The sequence below is a fragment of the Epinephelus fuscoguttatus genome, linkage group LG5 (genome assembly GCF_011397635.1).
Source record: "Epinephelus fuscoguttatus linkage group LG5, E.fuscoguttatus.final_Chr_v1".
Classification (NCBI taxonomy): Eukaryota; Metazoa; Chordata; class Actinopteri; order Perciformes; family Serranidae; genus Epinephelus; species Epinephelus fuscoguttatus.
Genome location: NC_064756.1, coordinates 8,577,831 through 8,596,793, shown reverse-complemented (window position 1 = coordinate 8,596,793; position 18,963 = coordinate 8,577,831). Strand labels below are relative to the sequence as shown.

General features: G+C 43.7%; 1 protein-coding gene across 4 annotated transcripts in view; it reads right to left on the bottom strand.

Moving 5' to 3' along the window:
- The window catches only part of numbl (NUMB like endocytic adaptor protein), an 83,818-nt gene that overhangs the window by 24,469 nt on the left and 40,386 nt on the right, over positions 1-18,963 (bottom strand). The window contains exon 1 of one of the 4 annotated variants that reach the window (XM_049575971.1): positions 16,226-16,511. The exons of 1 other annotated variant lie outside the window; for it this stretch is intronic. In XM_049575971.1, coding sequence (XP_049431928.1) covers positions 16,226-16,266 — 41 coding nt within the window. In that variant the 5' untranslated portion in view covers positions 16,267-16,511. Of the gene's footprint in view, positions 1-4,193; positions 4,333-16,225; positions 16,512-18,963 lie in introns of those variants that run through there. 2 more of the 4 variants (XM_049575972.1, XM_049575975.1) reach the window with 2 other exon arrangements.

Sequence of the window (18,963 nt, the reverse complement as noted above, 5' to 3'; positions counted from 1 at the left end):
AGAGCTTTGAACAGAAACTGTAGCTCTGTGTTTCACGCAGGATTATGAGTGAAGAGGGATGGATTTCATTGATTAGCTCAAGCTCATTATGCAGTAATCATCCCTAACAAGGCAGTCAGTGCATTAGCGTCATAAACGCCACGATGCCCCATTGATTCTCCATTCAGAGACAGGCTGTACAAATCACACAGGTAGAACGTTAACGCTAATGAACACAAAGCATAGGGTGTGCTTTCATCTCCCCAAGAAACATCAAGAACGCAGAGCGACTGCTGATCACCACACACACACACACATGTGCACACACTCCAATCCTTCTCTGAGCACACACAATCCTCTCTGCACTGCTTAATTAGACCATTCAGCCCGCTGGCCTGTTTAGCGATGCTAATTTCCCAGCACAATGAAACATGACGCCATCAAAACATGACCTGTTTAAAAATGATAATTACTGTTTTCATTCCTCCACAGTCACATCCCCCCTCAACAGAAGACCTGCAGTACAATAAAAACATCTCTCCTCGCGTGCGTCCTGCGTCTTCATCAAGACTGAGTTAACTGAATCATCAGCTCCTCTGTTATCTCTTTCACAAGTGTTACACCTGACTTTACTCCATCCAGACCTTTCACGCCTCTTTACAGGTTCCTTACTTTGAAGGCATTTTCCTCGTCTGATAAGAGACACACCAGCAAGCCTTACTTGCTTTTGCAGAATTCTTGCAAACACAGCACAATCCAGAGCAAAGAAATGTCTCTCTTTGTCCCTCTCTGCTTCCATTCCTCCATATCTCTTTGGTTTATCTGAGCAAAGAATATACATGTATCATTTTCTTACCATGTGCTTGCCCCAAAGGTCGGCATCCTGGCCACAGGGCGTGAAAGCACACAAATATTACACTGAAGAAACATTAAATCCATATGTAAGCAGTGAAGCTGCTACTGAAGGGAAGAAATCTTCTCTCTTCTCTGCCTCACACAGCAAATACATATATATATACACACAGACAGATACATCACTTCCCATAATCACTGCTGTGTTACTGGTAATAAGGCAGGCGTGCAGGAAGGGTGTGTAATTACACGTTCCCGTGAATCTCACACACACACTGTGGCGTGTGTGTAACGAAGAGTATTCCAGTGAAATAGCCCGAGTGGCTTTACTCATCTCTGGCATGTGAGGCACGCGTCCTCTGCCATGCGCGCTCATACACACACACACACACATACAACACACACAACACACACAGGCCCCTCTGCAGCTCGTGTGCACACATGTCAAGGCTTGCGCCAGTCATTTCTGGGCGAAGCGCCATCTGACTAGCACCTGGATGGCAGCAGGTGTGAACTAGCTGGTGCGTAATGCCCCACAAGGGAGGCGGAGTGGGGGGCAGTTACAGTAGAAGGGACAGGGTGGGGGAAAGGAGGCGCTAGTTGGGGAATACAGGATGCCCTGTAACTGCCCTCATATGGTTGGGGACAGCAGTAGAGGAGGAGGAGGAGGAGGAGGAGGAGGAGGAGGAGGAGGAGGAGGAATGAGCGAATAATCAGCTGATGCCAAGCCACAGGGGGAAAGGCAGGAAAATGAAATGATGTAAACTGAGGGTACTGGGACAAGTGAAAACTGACTGGAAGAAGTGTAAAGATGAAGAAACGAGGTGAGAATATCATCGCTGTCACACGCAATTATCATGCTAATCATCCATTAGTCATCTAGTTCCAGTGGCATGGAAATGTGTGGAGGTTGTGTGGTGTGACGGCAAAGTTTAACAGACCAAAAGACCAGAAGGATGACGACAGAAAGACCAACAAAGCAGCTATCAGAGAATAAAAATCCACCTCATGCTGACGACACGCTGTGCCAGCAAAAACAGAACCTTCCTATTATTTGTACAAACAGAATGATCCATTAACATCAATTTTCAGATCATTTATCCTTTAATTGAGATAATCTAATAAACTAAATCATATTTATCCACTTAAGAGCGCAGACTTTCATATTTTAAAGACAGAGTAGCGATGTCATACTAAAATGCCTTGAAAAATAACAATATTCAATACCATTTTCTATATCACGGGAAAATTGACAGCTATAACACAAAAAATATGGAGTAATATTCTTGCCTTTATGAAAAGCATTCACCTGTTTATGCCGATGTTTCTCCATAATTACTACCATAAACAGACCTTAATTATTATGCTAATGATGTCATTAATTTTGTACTGTAAAGTTTTGTATTAATATTATTATTAATTATAGCTTCAATGTGTTGGAGCGAGTCGATACACAAAGAAAAGAGGTGGAGGAGTGAAACAGGGAAGAAGGGAAAAAAAACAAGGTGAGGAAATTGATATTGTGACACACCCAATTATCCTGTCTCACAGCCATCAGTCATCCTGCTTTAATTAAATGGAGATATAGTGGGGTTAAGTGGTTTGACACGAAGATTAATAAGCCAGCTGACTAGAAGGAGGGAAACCAGACGAGGACAGACAGAGACAGACAGACAGACCAACAACAACACTGTCATACATTTATGCTCTACCTTTAAAGGTAGTGCAGACTTTGACAGGGAATCTGGCTTTAGTAATGTATAAAAAAAAAAAGTAAATATTAACTCTGTGTCTTAAAGCAAACTTTGGGAAATACGCTTATTTGAGGGAGTTGGATTAGATTTCCCCCCAGAATTGTAAATTGTTGCTGTTATGGCCACAGCTGACTTAACCCTTTCTGTACCATGATTAGGATGTGGTCCCCTGCACCTGATAGGATACACCCGCTGAGCTGTTGGCCTTCCCCAGGCCGACAAGTCTGGCCTCTGTAATCTGAAGGGGGGAACTCTGGGGGAAATGCCTGCCCAGCTTGGTAGCCAGACAACTGGAACTCTTCACATGACCAATGCGCTGATGGCAATAAACAAAGAAACAGTCCCGAGCGCTTGTAAGGAGGCAGGTTGGGGTGGTGGATGAGCCAAAAAGAAACAGACCTCTGCCTGTGACATTCCCCTGGAATCTCATGTTCAGATCTGTGTGAAATTCAAGTGAACTGTGAGTCATTTTAAGGCATGTTTCTCTTCCTAAACCTAACCTCCGTAGCTTACTGTTAATTGCGTGATCGGCAAGATGCAATGATACAAAATCACAAAATACTGTCTTCCCTCTGCCCAACCAGCACTCGAACATTGATTCAAAGTAGTCTAGTTTGAAAGAGAGACTGATTAACTAAGATACATAAAAAGTTTTCACAGGCCTCCATGCTGCTTTCTTCTGTTTACCATAATTACGTGACTGTTCAGTATATTATACCAACCATTCATCAATACATTGAAAATTATTAATGTATTGGAAAGATTTCTTTTAAAACTGAGATATAACATGTTAATTAGTGAACTCCAGAGGTGCTGGACGGAGCCAGGCTAGTTGTTTTCCCCTGTTTTCAGTCTTTACGCTACACTAAGCTAAGCTAAACTAAGCTAAGCTAACCTGCTGCTGGCTGTAGCTTCACATTTACTAGACAGATATGAGAGTGGTATCAAACTTGTCAACTCTGCCAGAAAAAAACACAGGCGTATTCCCCAGAATGTCAAGAAGAAAGAAGAAAGAAATGGGTTCCAAAATATATTCAGATGACACTGTGGAAAGTGTTTCTTTCATTTGTACGGGCGGTATGAAGTCCATGATGTATGTACCATGGCTGGAGGACAGAGAACATGACGTAAGCCAGACTGCAGTGAAAACACAAGTGGAAACAAGTTGATAGTCCGCCTCTTGCCGAGCAGCGCAGTGTGAAATGAACTGGAATCTGGTAGTAAACCCTCTTCGATGGAGAGACACATTAGGGTGGAGACATTACCCAGCATGCAACACATGAAGGCCTCTCATAGCTGTGACCTCACCCCGCACAACAAGAACCATCTGCACGAGTGAAACAGAGACAAGAGACAGACAGAGGGGGCGAGCAGGCAGGCAGGGAGGCAAGGATGGAAAACATCACAATAAATCTATAAATCACCGGCACAAATGAAGTCCCCGCTCTCGTCATAAACCCACGCAAAACTCATGAGCACTCCAGCGCAGACTACACAAAACAAGAGGCCTGCTGCCAAAAAACACATAGTTGTTTCGCATCCAGTGTTTGAGTTAGCAGACATCTGGAATGTATTGTTGCAGCGGAGGTGGCAGGAGAGACGACTTACGATCATACGATGTTAGGTCGTAGACTTTTAAGTCTGTTCACCTGGGTTGACCCTCCCTTCATCATAGCTTCCTTTCCAGACCCTCCCTATTCTTCTTCTTCGCTGGTGTTTATACTCCAGGTCTCCCCTTTGCTCTGCTCGTGCCCCAAAGACATCAACAACGGATGCAAAAATGGATCCCGAAGCTGAATGTCTGCAGCTCTGGTGATGTGAATGTGAGGAAATGGGTTTCACAGTGATGAATTTAGAGAGAAAGATTCGCCTACGCATACAGACTAATAAAATGCAGAGGAAAGTATTTCAACATATTTGCTCCGGCTTGTTAAGTTGGTATTTTAACTGTTAGTAATTTGGGACAATCGTCACTAACAGTGTGTGTCGGTGATCCAGTTTCTTAGCTTGTGTTTGAAGTGTTAGAAAGTTAATGTGCATGTCAGTCTGCATTCATATGTGCGTGTGTCACCTCTGTGTTCCCCGCACATAATCTATGTTAAGACTGCATGAACTCATGTGTGTCCAGCTGTGTTTTGTGCTTGCCAGATGTGAGTCTGATTGATATCTTTGGCACTCTCCCTCTCTTTCACACACACACACACACACACACACACACACACGCAGCGTTCCTCCCTGATCCAGATGTTCTGTGTTCAACAGCGGCTCAGAGATTTTGGCAAAACGGGACACACTCCTCCCTCACACTTCTTCCCAACCAGATGCTCACAAAACACACCTCGTATGGGGAGGGAGACAGAGGAGGAGGAGGAGGAGGAGGAGGAGTGATGTTGCCCCACACACACACATGTAACACAAACACACACAGTGAGTCATTGCCACCTCGCATTACGGTAAGCCATATGTCTGTGGAGCTCCGGAGAGACAAGGAGGGGACAGCGAGAGGCGGAGCAAGTGTTCAAGTGTGTATGTGTGTGTGTGTGTGTGTAGGGGATTGTCTCGGCTTAGTCATTGAGCTGACCACTTTATATGGACATGATGTACCTCTCTGTTTCCTTCTCTCTGTTCCGCTGAATTCAAGTTGTGACTTAGTGGCTGAACAGCTGAGAAGCTGGTGTGTTTTGCAAAAGCATCCAGTGTGACTGACTGAGAACATTTAAAGTCATAATGGCAGAAAAAAACACCAAAGATCAGCGTTACTATAGCTACAGTGCAAAATGATTGTTGTACTGTTTCAGGATTGAACTTTATGGCTTGTTTATCTAAACCATTTTACACCAGCACAATCTGACAGGCATAAACGTGTTTAGCAGCAAAAACCCAGAGAGAGTTTTTGTTCCTGACAGAAGCCACAGAAATATGGGGGCATTCATTCATTTTCCACAACAGCTTCATGGTTGCAGAGTTGCTGGAGCCTATCCCAGCTGTCACTGAGCGAGAGGCGGGGTACCCACTGAACAGGTCGCCAGACTATCACAGGGCTGACACATAGAGAAACACAGACAAGCACTCACGATCACATTCACACCTACAGGCAGTTTAAAGTCACCAGTTAAGCTAACCTGCATGTCTCTTGAAAACCCATGCTAACACGGAGAGAAAATGCAAACACATGAAGAGCGCAGCCAACTGGCTGGTTTGATCCTGGAACCCTCTTGATTTGAGGCGACAGTGCTAATCACTGCACTCACCTGCTGCCAATATGAAAACATCTCTTTCTGAAATTATTTCAACATGTTAAAGACAATTTTGTAGTTTCTGTCATATACCCCTTTTCCAACAAAATTAGCACATGTATGTGGGTTTTTCAAAAACGGGTGACCCCACTAAAACTAGTTTATAGACTCCTTTCCCATTGCCATTTTTCGACATCACAGACAGGCCAGGAAACTGGTAGGTAAACAGTTAATATTAAAATCTATGGTAAACGGTAAAAAGCAGGATGGCGACCTGCAAAAACTTCACTTCTTTTTATATATCTTGCACTTATTCAGTCTCTCTTTCAAACTCAGTACAGACCCATTTAGATCGGTACTCTGTGGTGGCATGTTATTGCATCTCACCGGCTAAGGGGCTAAAATTAGCACATTCACCTGGGTGTTGTGTTTCCATTAGTGCCGATCAGCGCCAAAGCTGATAGAGTCATTTGACCCAGGTGTGAATGCCAATTCCATTGCATTAAAAAGCCAGATGTTAGCAGATGTTAGCAGGTTTTTTGTGCAGTGGAAAAGGGACTTTAGCAACTCCCACTGCTTACCTCATTCTAGAACTTTGTGGCCATGAAACCAAATTTGTGATACCTGCTTTCTCCCCACTGCAATCCGATCAAAGTTCTTCTGTCTGTAATTTATTTTGTGAAGTGATGTAACAAAAAACTGCTCTATAGAAAACTGTAAAACAATCACTCGTTACACATGACAGTACCACTTTGTAATAAAATATTTATGAACATTTTAGGAGTTGTATCAAATGTCTTATCTGTAGTAAATTAATCATTTAACTCAACATTTATAGATCAGTTATAAGACATCAGTAAGAAGAACATTTGGGGCGGAGTAGTGGCCTAAGGGTCGAGGCACTGGCTAAGGACATTTGCTCCATGTTATTCTCCAACTCTGTCTCCTCTCTCTCTCCACCGCCGCAGCCAAATAAAGACATAAAAATGTTCCCAAAAACGAATAAATTCATAAAATAAAACTGAAAAACTTTCAGGATGCCAGGTTGTAAAAACTCTCTTAGACTAATTGGACTGTTTGAACGCTTGCTCTCTGGAAAAGGACAAAAATCCACTTATTAAAATGTTATTGACATCTTCAACGTAATACTAGTGAATGAACAGATAAATAAATATTTTATTTTCATGTCTTTTCGGGTCATTTACACGAGCCACCTCTTATGAGATTATTCAGACACATTTACCAACGACAAACCAAACATTCCTGAATGTTAACTCACCATCTTCCAGCAGCACAATACATAAACATCACCCAGAAACAAACACAAACATCATCATGCAAAAAAAAGACATAAACCTCCCAAAACCAAAGCTTCAACAGACATCCCACAACTGAAATATAAAGTACAGTACTACTACTATGTCTTAGTCGCAGGAGAAACAGCAGCCGAAGACATTTTCACAACCCTAAAAGTGTTAACTGTCTGTGACTTTCATTGTTGCTGTTTCTTGACTTGTTGAAAGTTAATTTTTTCTTCACTTTTCAGCTTCATCAGCTTTGTAATAGATTACCTAACTCCATCTCAAACACACACACTCACACACAAAAGGCTCCCCATCCATTCATTTTTACGACCAGCTTTAAATGTCACTTCAATGGTGACTCATCTCTGGGCTAATAAGAGACAATATGCAAACATGTAGTTAATAGAATTAAATCAAAAGCACATGAGACACAGGCACATTGAGCTGACACACACACACAGAAAACTGACCCATTTTCTGGGCCCCACAGACTTCGACTGACACTGACTGACCCGAACAGGGACAGCGACTCTTACTATCATCCAAAATTCTCTCTTCCTCTTTCTCTCCCTCTACCGCACACACAACAAGTGACAGGTGGTCTGTGTTTGTGTGTGTGATTAAAAACAAAGGAGTGTGACGTGGCGGAGATAAACCAGGGCACTTGTGTTTAGACTGAAGCCTGACCCAGGACAGGATGGCCTTATTCATTACAGTGGTTCATGAGGCTGTGGAGGAGTGTGTATGGGTGTGACAGAGTGACAGACGGAGAGTGCGCTACGTGCTCCTCCAAGGTCTTCCTTCCTGAAAATAACTACAAATAGATCATTTTAACGTCTGATTTTGACAGACAGATTGCTGCAGCACAAGCACTGCTACATACACAGATTTCCATAAAACATAAACACACAATTCAGTGTGAAATGAGACCAAGACTTTTGTTTTCTTGCTCGCAGTTCGGAGAGACTTTGAGTTAAATCAGACTATGACTGTGACACTTGACTTACAGTAGCTTCTGACACTGAGACATGAGACTCGCTAAAGACTTGAAGACTCTGAAGGCAAAAACATTTGCAAGTCTTGTGTTTCAACCGCTAAATTCCCTGAACAATGAAAAATAAATAAGACAGCTTCAAACAGCCCTTGTAGTGCTCAATATTTTATTGTCAGCTAAATAATTATTGAGCCATGTAAAAACATTTTTGACACAGCTCTGAAAGATGATTTATTAAATGTGTTGTGTTTTGGCATCTTAGCATTCAGAGATCAGAGAGACTTAAAATGCTGAAACATACTTTTGATGTTTAGTGCAGAGGTTATTTTTTTTAGCCTACTTTAGCTCAAGGACTGAAAACAGAGAGAAATAGCTCAGTTCTGTCATAACACGCCTCCCAACAACTTCATAAATACAACATATCCTCAAACAACAGCTCATATGATATCCTTTGAAATAGCGGCCCAAAAATGACGTTATCCTTAAAAGTAAAGTTACTAGAGTTAGCCAGGTGGTCCTGCTGGAACTGACTGTGCCCTGGCATTTGAGAGGAGGAAGGCCAAGTACGAGGAGCTCACAGGCGAATGCTGAAGCAATGGATGGAAGACCCGATGCTGCCCCATCAAGGTTGGCTGCCGAGAATTTGCAAGCCAGTCGTTCTACAGGGCCCTCAAGTTGCTGGGGATAAAAGGACTGCACAGCAAGAGAGCCATCAGGAACATCACCGATGCTACTGAGAGCCAGTGATCCATGGTCCACACTATCTGCCTAGACACATGCCAGGGTCTGGTCAACCCTGGCTGGGTCGCCTGGGCAAGGGTGTACAATGTTGAAAGACCTGAAACACCCAATGACCCCAGGTTATGTCACTGATGATGTGTCTAGGTTGCACCTATAGGTGTGTGTAAAATCAATCAGGCTTAGGAGAAGAAACATGTTGACGACATGCCTTAAAATAATTCACATGGTTTCGAACATCAGCCTCCTGGGGAAAGTCCTGTGCTCTGTGACCCATCGCCCACTCCAACCTAAACCTGCCTCAGCTTCCTTCTTTACTCCCATCTGCACATTGTTATCATAGCTTTCCAAAACACATGGGTTATGCACAAATTACTGGCTCATGTTTATGTGGGATATGTATGAATTTTGGCGCATTACTTTTGCGGGAAAATGTACGAACAGTGCATGAGAGCAACCTTAAAAAATCACACATAGGCTTGACATTGTATTTTGTATGTTAAACAGAAGTAGGATAAAACTTAAGATGTGTCCTCATCAGCTTTGAAAACAAGTTAAGACAATATAGCATGTTCATAAGAATGTTTTGAAGTTAAGGTAAGGTTGATTTCTGTCTTGCGAGCCAGTTGTCTCTCCGTGCTGGAAGTTGATGCTGAGTGCAAAGTCTAAAAGCGTCCTGGACCAATGAACACGCAAAGATGGAACTGATGTCAATGTTCTTTTCTGATGACTTATTTAAACCCTAAAACGGACAAAGAGTTACGCCCAGCTAAAAATAACATCAAAACACAGCTGATTATAATATGGTCTGTAACTCTGCTGTTGATCATCAGACAGCCACTCAACCAAATCAGACGGGTTACAGAGCAGACGGGCTGTGTGATGAAATTTTCCACGTCAATATCTCAGCTGGAAAACAACACAACCCCACCAATCATTCAATCACTGCATCAATCATCGCCACAGAAACTGAGGAAACATCACAGCCGAAATAAAGTCATGAAAACCGCAATCCCTCGGGTGCAGCAGCTACAGTGAGCAAACATAAAGAAGTCGCAGCACATACAGATTGGTGAAGAGCTGCATCCGGTACAGCGTGTAGGTGGCTCATGAAGCGTACTTTTCGGTAAGTGAGGAGGCAAACGCAGCCGTATTGCATCAGTAATGCTCCTTTCTGTCGAGATTAGGAGTGTGTGTGAGTGTGTGCGGACTGATGTACTGAAATTCAGGACCAATCCACGATCCATAGTCATTTGTAATGCAGTCAATACTGCTCATAACAGCACATAATATATAACAGTGGTATGTCCTTGAATGATTTTCTATACTGTAAAATTCATTATTAATGAAGTCAATTTTGTTTGCTTGCACTTAGATTCCCCAGTGTGCCTCCTGTACTGTGTGTGGGGTTAATAATTTCTAAATGTAACAAAGAAAAAAGCCAATAAAAATGTTTAAAATAGAAGAGGTACACTCACTGTCTGTGTCTAAATTTATTGTCAGCAAATGACTGAACATCCAGCAGCACACGGGCACTGAGAAACTTAATTTATTTTGATTTCCATGTGAGGAAATAGCACTGCAAAGTCATTTCTCGCTACATTTGACTCAGCAAGGAGGCTGCGAACGTGACAGAAATTTGTCACAACTGAGGCAAAGGCTCTGAGAGCTTGGAAGAAATGCATCGGTGACTCCAGCAAACCATAATAAACTCAATTATTTCTTCATCAACAAACAAGCGCCGTTGAAATTTTTACTGTACGAATTCATTTCCAACTGTGCTGACTCAATTACTAGTCACAGATTGGTAATATCTTCAGGTGGCGACTAACACACGTGATTGATAGTTTATTTTACTGCCATTGGCTCTGTTCCACCCATCAGGTTGGTCGTATTGATTGTGTTGTATTTTATGAGCTACGACTTCTCATCAGCATCTACAAGACAGATTAGAGGTTAGATGGATTAACAGACAGACGAGTGTGTGTGTGTGGTGTGTCACAATGTTATGGTTACGTACAGACGCCAATTAGCTTGACACTGACTGGTAGACACATCCTGTCCTTCCTCTGACCCTCTAATGAAATACGATCTTTCAGGGGGCTTCTGGGCAGGGTGACGCATTACAGAAAGCTGCCCTAATGCAATTATAGTCAGTGTGTGTCTGAGTGTGAGTGTGTGTGTGTGTGTGTGTGTGTGTGTGTGCGTGTGTGCAGGCAGACTGGTGGTCATCTTGCATAATCAGACTGAACAGCCCTCTGTGACTCAGGCTGCAATGCAGTGTGGAACTGTAGTGCTTTATCACAGCAACAAGTGGAAGAAGCGTGAGAAAGATGTGGTCATCACGATGAAATCACGAGAGTGGGTGAAGAGGTGAGTCAAACTGCTGATCCAGGATCAGTTCAGTCACTGCTGCCTCCTTGTTCTTAAATCAAACTTTGTCTGCAACAACTGACTCACAGTCACAGGTGGAGGAGGGGGAATTTTAAATCATGTGCACATGAAAGATTCAGAGCATGGGCATTTAACTTGAAAGTGCAGTTCGTGTCTGTTTGTAGCCTGCAGGGACAGCATTACAAATGTTCTGCGTTACATGTGAAATGCCTAATCGCAAGCCAGAAAAGTCTTCAGAAAACCCTACTCTTAGTATTTTTCGTGTGTTTAAGCATTAAAGCAGATTGGATCAGAACTGTATCTCTTTTCTCTTTTCACAGCTAGCTCCGGTCTTTTGATAACTTCCATTAATTGTGTGGAGTGTGAGATGGATCGGCTGCTTGGCATCTGCAGTGATACAGGCACTGCACTGGACCATCATGGTGAAGAGGGAGCTGAGCCAGAAGGCAAAGCTTTTGATTTACTGGTCCATCTATGTCCCAACCCCTCACCTGTGGTCATAAACTCTGGGTAGTGACTGAAAGAATGAGGTCACAGATACAAGCGGCCAAAAATGAGTTTCGTCCGTGGGGTGTCTGGGCTCAGCCTTAGAGATAGGCTAAGGAGCTCAGACATCCAGAAGGAGCTCGGAGTAGAGCCGCTGCTCCTTCGTGACGAAAGGGGTCAGTTGAGGTGGTTCGGGCATCTGATCAGGATCCTCCTGGGTGCCTCCTGCTAGAGGGCACACCCACTTGGTAGTAGGCCCCAGGGAAGAACAAGAACACAAAGGAGGGATTATATATCTCATCAATCAATCAATCAATCAATCAATCAATTTTATATATAAAGCCCAATATCACAAATCACAATTTGCCTCAAAGGGCTTTACAGCATACAACATCCCTCTGTCCTTAGGACCCTTGCAGCAGATAAGGAAAAACTCCCCCCAAAAAAAACCTTTAACGGGAATAAAAAATCTGGCCCAAGAACACCTCGGGGTCCCCCAGGAGGAGCTGGAAAGCATCACTGAGGAGAGTTATGTCTGGAATACCTTGCTCATCCTGCTGCCCACGGGACCTGGCTTCAGATAAGCGGTTGAAAATAGATGGATGGATGGATGGATGGAAGCCCAATATCACAAATCACAATTTGCCTCAGAGGGCTTTACAGCATACAACATCCCCCTGTCCTTGGACTCTCACAGTGGAAATAGGAAAAACTGGGAACGGGGAAAAAATGGTAGAAACCTCAAAAAGGGGGCACCCAGTAGCTCACGGGGTAGAGCGTGCATCCCATGTACAAAGGCTATGTCCTGCTGCGACCATGAGTTCAATGTCATGTCATCCCTTCTCTCTCTCTCTCCCCTTCACTCTTAGACTGTCCTGTCAAAACGTAAAAAGCCATAAAAATAATCTTTGAAAAAAAACCAAATCTCAGGACGAGCAACTGTGGAGGGAGCCAACATGAAGCCAGAATAAACAGCAGGAAGTTCAAGATCATTATAAAACCCTTCGACTTAGGTGGTGAAGCATTTTCTCACAGTGCCAGAGCCGCAAAAAAATTCTTGTTTCACGTTACCTCATTTCAAAGCACACACAACTACAGCAAATACAGGAAGTCAAAGTTGAACCATGGAGGTTGGTAAGTAAATTGTGATGGATGTTAAACTGGTGATAATCGTCTGAAAGCTTGTGTCTGGTGTATTTTTAGGAATCACTCAAAGAATTAATTCACCAAGTTAGTTTTGATCTCAGGAATTAGAGCCCAAAGCACTGCACAGAAGTTTGTAATATACTCTGAGGTGTGATTTAACAAGTCTTAAAAATCCTAAATATCCCAGCAGTGATTATTTTATCATTTATCAAGACAGTCACAAGGTAAACAGTAGAATCCAGTGGAAAATAAAGTGAAGGAACGTGTCCTTGCATGTATTAGACTGGACAATGAAACATTTCGCCCGCTCATATTATTCTTTAAATTCATTCTTCATCAAATGAAATGAAAATATAAAGCAAAGAGAAAGAGAGATTAAAGTTAATTTGGCATCTGAGAGTCAAACAGTTAAGATAACTTAGATAACCTTTAGACAAGATAGGTAAACTCCTAGGAAAGTACTTGGAATGAAATAAGATGTCAACAATAAGAAGATGGATAGATCCAGGAAGCAGCGCAGCAACTCTTGTCCTGGTTTGACTACAGCGAATGCTCACATCTAACTCGCACTCTCAAACTGACACATAATATCATGCTCAAAGACAGTAGCACACTCTCCTCATATTCCACACACACACATACATACAATTCATTTAGCGCACACATCATGTTCCCGCTCCTCCTGCCTCACTCATTCAAGGCACAAATCGAATAAGGGGGCCGAGGAGGGCAGTCTGGCAAAGCCGGGAGTCTGAGAAAACATCCTGCAATTAAAATTATCTGCTTCCCAGTCTTTTCTGAAAATAGGATTTAGCTGGGAAACTTCAAGTGATATCGTGTTAGCTTTGCGGAGAGAGAGGGAGAGACAGAGGGAGCGTGTGCTGGTGCATTCACACGTGTGTATACACACGCACTGTCACCTCAACACCATGAGATACACACATGCACACACAGCTCCCACACCTATTATCCTCTTCTTCCTGGCTTATCACGGCGCTGTGTCACCACCCCTCCTGCCACTGTTTCAATTCCCACCCACCCAAGTTAAGCCTGGTGTGTGTGCGTGAGTGTGTGTGTGTGTGTGTTGTACTCTGTGTTTCTGCAGGGAAACTTACCGAATGGAAGTTTCCCTGCAGAAACACAGGCACTATTTTTTGTGGAAAAAAGTATTCTTGTCTTTCTAAACATGATTGCATGCATTGCATTTGTGCACAAAAGTCTGTGCATGATTGAATGCGTTCATACCTGTGTGTGCAGGCTTGTGTGTGTGTGTCTGAATGGGTCCAAAAATACAAAGGAGAGGCAGATTAACATAACAATATCCAAATCCCCCTCTGCCCTTGGAACAGCAGGTATGGGTACGGACCACGCTAGCTTTATATTTGTTTGTGATTGTGTGTGTGTGTGTTCATGTATGCACCATAGCATATGGCATTGTGTCTGCATCCATGTCAAAGAATGTCCATGTTTGCATGTTCGCATGTATCTGTGATGGGAAAACTGTGAGTGTGTCTGTGTTTGTGTGGAAGCTAATCTAAACACAGTGCAGCCAGGCGTGAATTGGAGCAGTCTAGTCGATATGCTCCAGTATCATATTGTCATGCTGTGTTCCCACTTTGTATTCCCTCCGATCAGTCTATCACAGTGCCCAAGGCTGGTTTATCAACTGTATTACGTCTCTGACATGGCAGCAAAGTATGCAGCGCACTTTCATCTCTGGAGTCAGAGATGAGACTCACACACCATGGACATTATAGACTAACTTACTCCAGGCAGGAAGAAATTCACACCAACGCTCCAAAACTCCATATTTGCTGCTAACTGTCATGTCTTCATGGACATAATCAAAACACATGTTGAACACTGAGGGCTTTTCTAGACTAAGCGATATTCGAGTTTCCTGTAGTGAACTCAAAAACAACCCAAAATAAGCCTTTAAACACAATCACTTCATTCAAATTCAAAATGTTCCCCAGCTGAGGAACTTATTGTTGCTGCTGTAATTTCTCAATGTCTTGTCAACCCCACCCTTGAGCTTGAATTGTGCAGATTGTACGTCAGACTCTTGGGTCAGAGAAGAATGCCAAGTGACCCGGTGCGGCTCTGCTGCCTGCATTCGTAAACACTGAGCTCAGTCAAACAAGGCTTTGCAAAGTTTTGTGTATCAAAGTCATATATTTCCCCTTCTTTTTAGCTTCACTGACTGTTTTCTCAGGTCGCTAACCTCCTTCAAACTCTTTTCTTTGCACATGTTAAAAAGAATCCACTCTCATGTCTGCACAAACCTGCAAAATACTTTTTGATATCCTTCAAGGCCAGGTGGTAATATAAACCACTATCTTCAGTCTGATTGTATCCTTTGCTGAAACAGGAGGAAAATCATATTCACTCCATAATAAATCTTTTCCTCAGCTTTTTCCTCACACACTCTCTTCCACCCTTCCCTTCTCAAACTCAACTTTCACTTTCACACCCCTCCTCTCATCTTCTCCCTCCTGTTGAGTCTCCGTCTTGCTGTTCCTCGTCTGTCCTCATTTCACTCGTTACACCGGTCTCTGTCGTCCGCAGTGTTCTCACACATTGCCTTTCTTTTTTGCAACACACATGAGAGCTGTCCTCCTCAATTATCTAATCATGAGGGCAGAGAGAGGGAAGAGAGGAAGTGTTGAATTCGGGAATTGAAGCAAACCAGTCCTTCCTCCATCAAGACTTAGAAACACATATCTTTTCTGCTATGTAAAAAAACAAAACATGTACGAACATACTCATATCTATAGGTGCACGCAAAAACATATGGAGGCACTAATGCAAAAAAAAAAACAAAAAACTGTTGGGCGTTTGTATCAATGTAGCAGGTTTAATCTCTTCCATATGGGCATGGGGGCTAATGCATCTGCTAAGGCTATTAGCTGCTATGAGCCCTGTGGAAACAGGCTGGACTAGACCTATTATCAGTTTGGCAGTGACTAAAATACCACCGTAGCCAATAACCCAACAACAACAACAACGACAAGCCGCAGCTATCACTCTCACGACAACCCAACATCTCCTGTTGACCTCTATAGAGCCTGCAGATTTCTGCCTTGTTGAAACAGGGTCAACTTGATGGACAGAAAAAGAGGTGAGGCTGAGAAAAATAGCCCAAGGTACTAACTGCTACAGTAACAGTCGACCCAGTTTGAAACCAAAATACTCCCAGGTGCACAATCACACACGGCAAAGCAGAAGAACAGACACACATGTGCACAGATACACAAACAGTGCATATGCATGATGGATATGACCTGCCAGTTGCTAAACAAACACAAACAGTTCACACCCCCTACTCTGCATATGACTCACCTGAGCTCGATGGCCTCCCCCATCTCGCCACAAGAACTCATGTCACACAGCAATGCCAGCGGATGAGAGGAGATGCAGAGATGACAGGCTGAGAGAAAGAACTCCCTCAGACTAGCGGCCACAGCAACAACAGCACAAGAAGAAGATGAGAGGAGAGCATGTGATGATATTGCGCTCAGAGTGAGGGACAGAGAGGAGAGGGAGCGCAGAGCGAGAGCGAGAAAGAGAACCACACCTCTTCTTAAGGGATTAACTTGGAAAAAGGAGCTCTGACACACTCGCAAAGACATGCACAGTGATGCACCCAAACAATCAAACTGCCCACGACCCAGCATGGATGAGCATCTGGTACACAGATACACACAAACAAGTACTGCGCACGTACGCACGCACTACGCACATACGCTCGCAGCTGCTCTAAAAATAAAGACAAATCAATGTTTGATGCACCAAATCCTGGGAGTGAGGATAGAAGGGAGTGGGAGGATAGAGTCACAGAGAGAAAGAGAAAAGGGGAGGGGTGAGTGAGCGAGCTATGGCTGGTGGTGACACAGTTTTCTTTGCTCTCCATCTGCTATGGGCGCACTGGTCAAGAGTGCACTGGGGGAGAGGGCAAGAACTGGGGCTGGAGCCTGGGGAGAGGCGCTGGAGCTGGAACTGGGGAATAAGGCCAGGGCTGGAGGATGTGTCTAACGTGAGGACTGGAACTCAGTCTGGTAGTATGTTTCCACAGGGGCGTTACTGGACGTGAGGGAGAGCGCTGCTGCCCAGTGCTGGATGCTGAAGGGCTGGCCACGGAAACACAGCAGACGGTGTTCCCAACAGATGATTAAGTAGTGCTGAAACCTTCCGACCACACCCAAGCGAGCACCTGGTTGTACGAGTGTTCCATGTTTTGAGAATCCACTGATCTCTGTTCCACATTTCAAGCCTGGAAAACATTTGCTGGCAAAGCTGCAGAAACCTACTTCATCTGAATGTTTTGCGTGTGAAATATGTGTCTAAAAACATTAGTGCGGTGTTGAGGTGAGAATTGGCCTTGCAGTTGCTGAATTGCAATTCATCTAAGACCTACAGTAAAGTTACAGTAAATCTAGTTTATAGTTGGTTCACAAGGTTTGGGAGCTTCATAGGTTTGTGGGTCATGCTGCAGATTTACATACTGTATAGGCCAACGCTTCTACTGTATAACAGATGTGGAGCAGTCGATGTATCACGCTGCCTCAGGAACCATTACAGGGATGCATTGTATGGTCACTTATGGTAAATTATACTCCAGGCAAAAAAGTACATGTACTTTTTTCAAGTGTAGTAAGAGGGGCAAAGTAGCTGATGCTTGGGTAAGGGTTGGTCAAAGCTAAATCAGGACACAGGTGCTGTGCCTTGAGGAAGGGTAGGTGCAGAGGTTGGGGGCTAGCAGGGAGAGGACCAGGGATAAAACTGGAGACAGAGCTAGGACAAAAGACTAAAGCCATGTTCTGACAGACAACAGCACTGCATGAAAAACAGCCTCCTCATATGTCTAAACGGGACACAAGAGGGGTACAGAGGCAGGGTAGTTTGGCAGAAACTCTCACTGCAACCAAATGCAACATCGGCAAAGCGGATATGTTTAGGGACTCACAGCACTTGGTAAATAATACTTGAAAAGTCAAGAGCAATTTGAAGCATGAGAAGAGCTGTTTACATTATTAACGTTTAAACTGAAACCATGATCTGTCCGTCACGCTTCACTCTCATCTGACTGCACTTTGTGGATCACATTTCATCGTTGCACCGGTAACCGACGCAACAGGTCCCCACCAAGACAGCTGCCTGCACAGCTCTTTTTATGTCTGAATAGGTGTAAAGAAGAGCAAGGTTTGGCACTGAAAGTAGGGTTAATTTGAGGGCCTAGTACTTGGAGAGGGAACTGGTTATTGGAACAGTGCAGGAGCTGAGACAAGAAACAAACAGGGACAACTTTCAGTCAAGGTGGAGGACAGGTAACTGAGTTTGAACAAGAGTGGCCGAGCACTGTTTCTAGAGGTGAGCTGTTTGGGGACTGAGGGCCAACACAACTGAAGACATGAAGGAGGGATCAACCCTGACACTCTGAAATATGTTTTGCATAAAACTGACATTCCTGAAGCAGGGTGAGGGTTTCTTGCGCAAGATCAAAAAACAACCATTTGAACAACTTTATTGCATCAGTTTGTGGCCTTCATCGGGGTCACCACAAGCAGAGTCTTGCAATGAAGTTGTTCTAAATATTACAAGTGTTGCTGGGGTTCTGACACCTTTGATTCCTGAACTTGAAGACACAGTAAGGGTTTATAGGCTTGTTGGCAGCTGGGTGTTGGCCTGAGAGGATTTAGGAGCAAATGAACGATACTTCAACTTGTTCACACCTTGCACCAAAAGCATCATGGGTTAGCTAACCCTGTAAGTACACAACTAAAGTCGTTATCTCATGTGAACTTTGGATTTAATGTCCAGAGTTGACCTATCACACATGAAGCACACAACAGGAAATTGTCCGTGTCAGAGGCGTTCTACTTGAAATACACCATGTGGTTTAGGCAAGTGGTGCAGGAGCAGGACATGGTGCAAAAAGGATGCAGTCGAAATTGCAGTGTTTTATTTACACAGCCAGTTTGGTCTCTTGCCATTCGTTGAATTTGTCAGACAATTTAAGCATCAGCCCTCCACTGACAGAAGTTCCTGAATCTTGTCGCCTCTCTAGTTCAGTGGTTTTC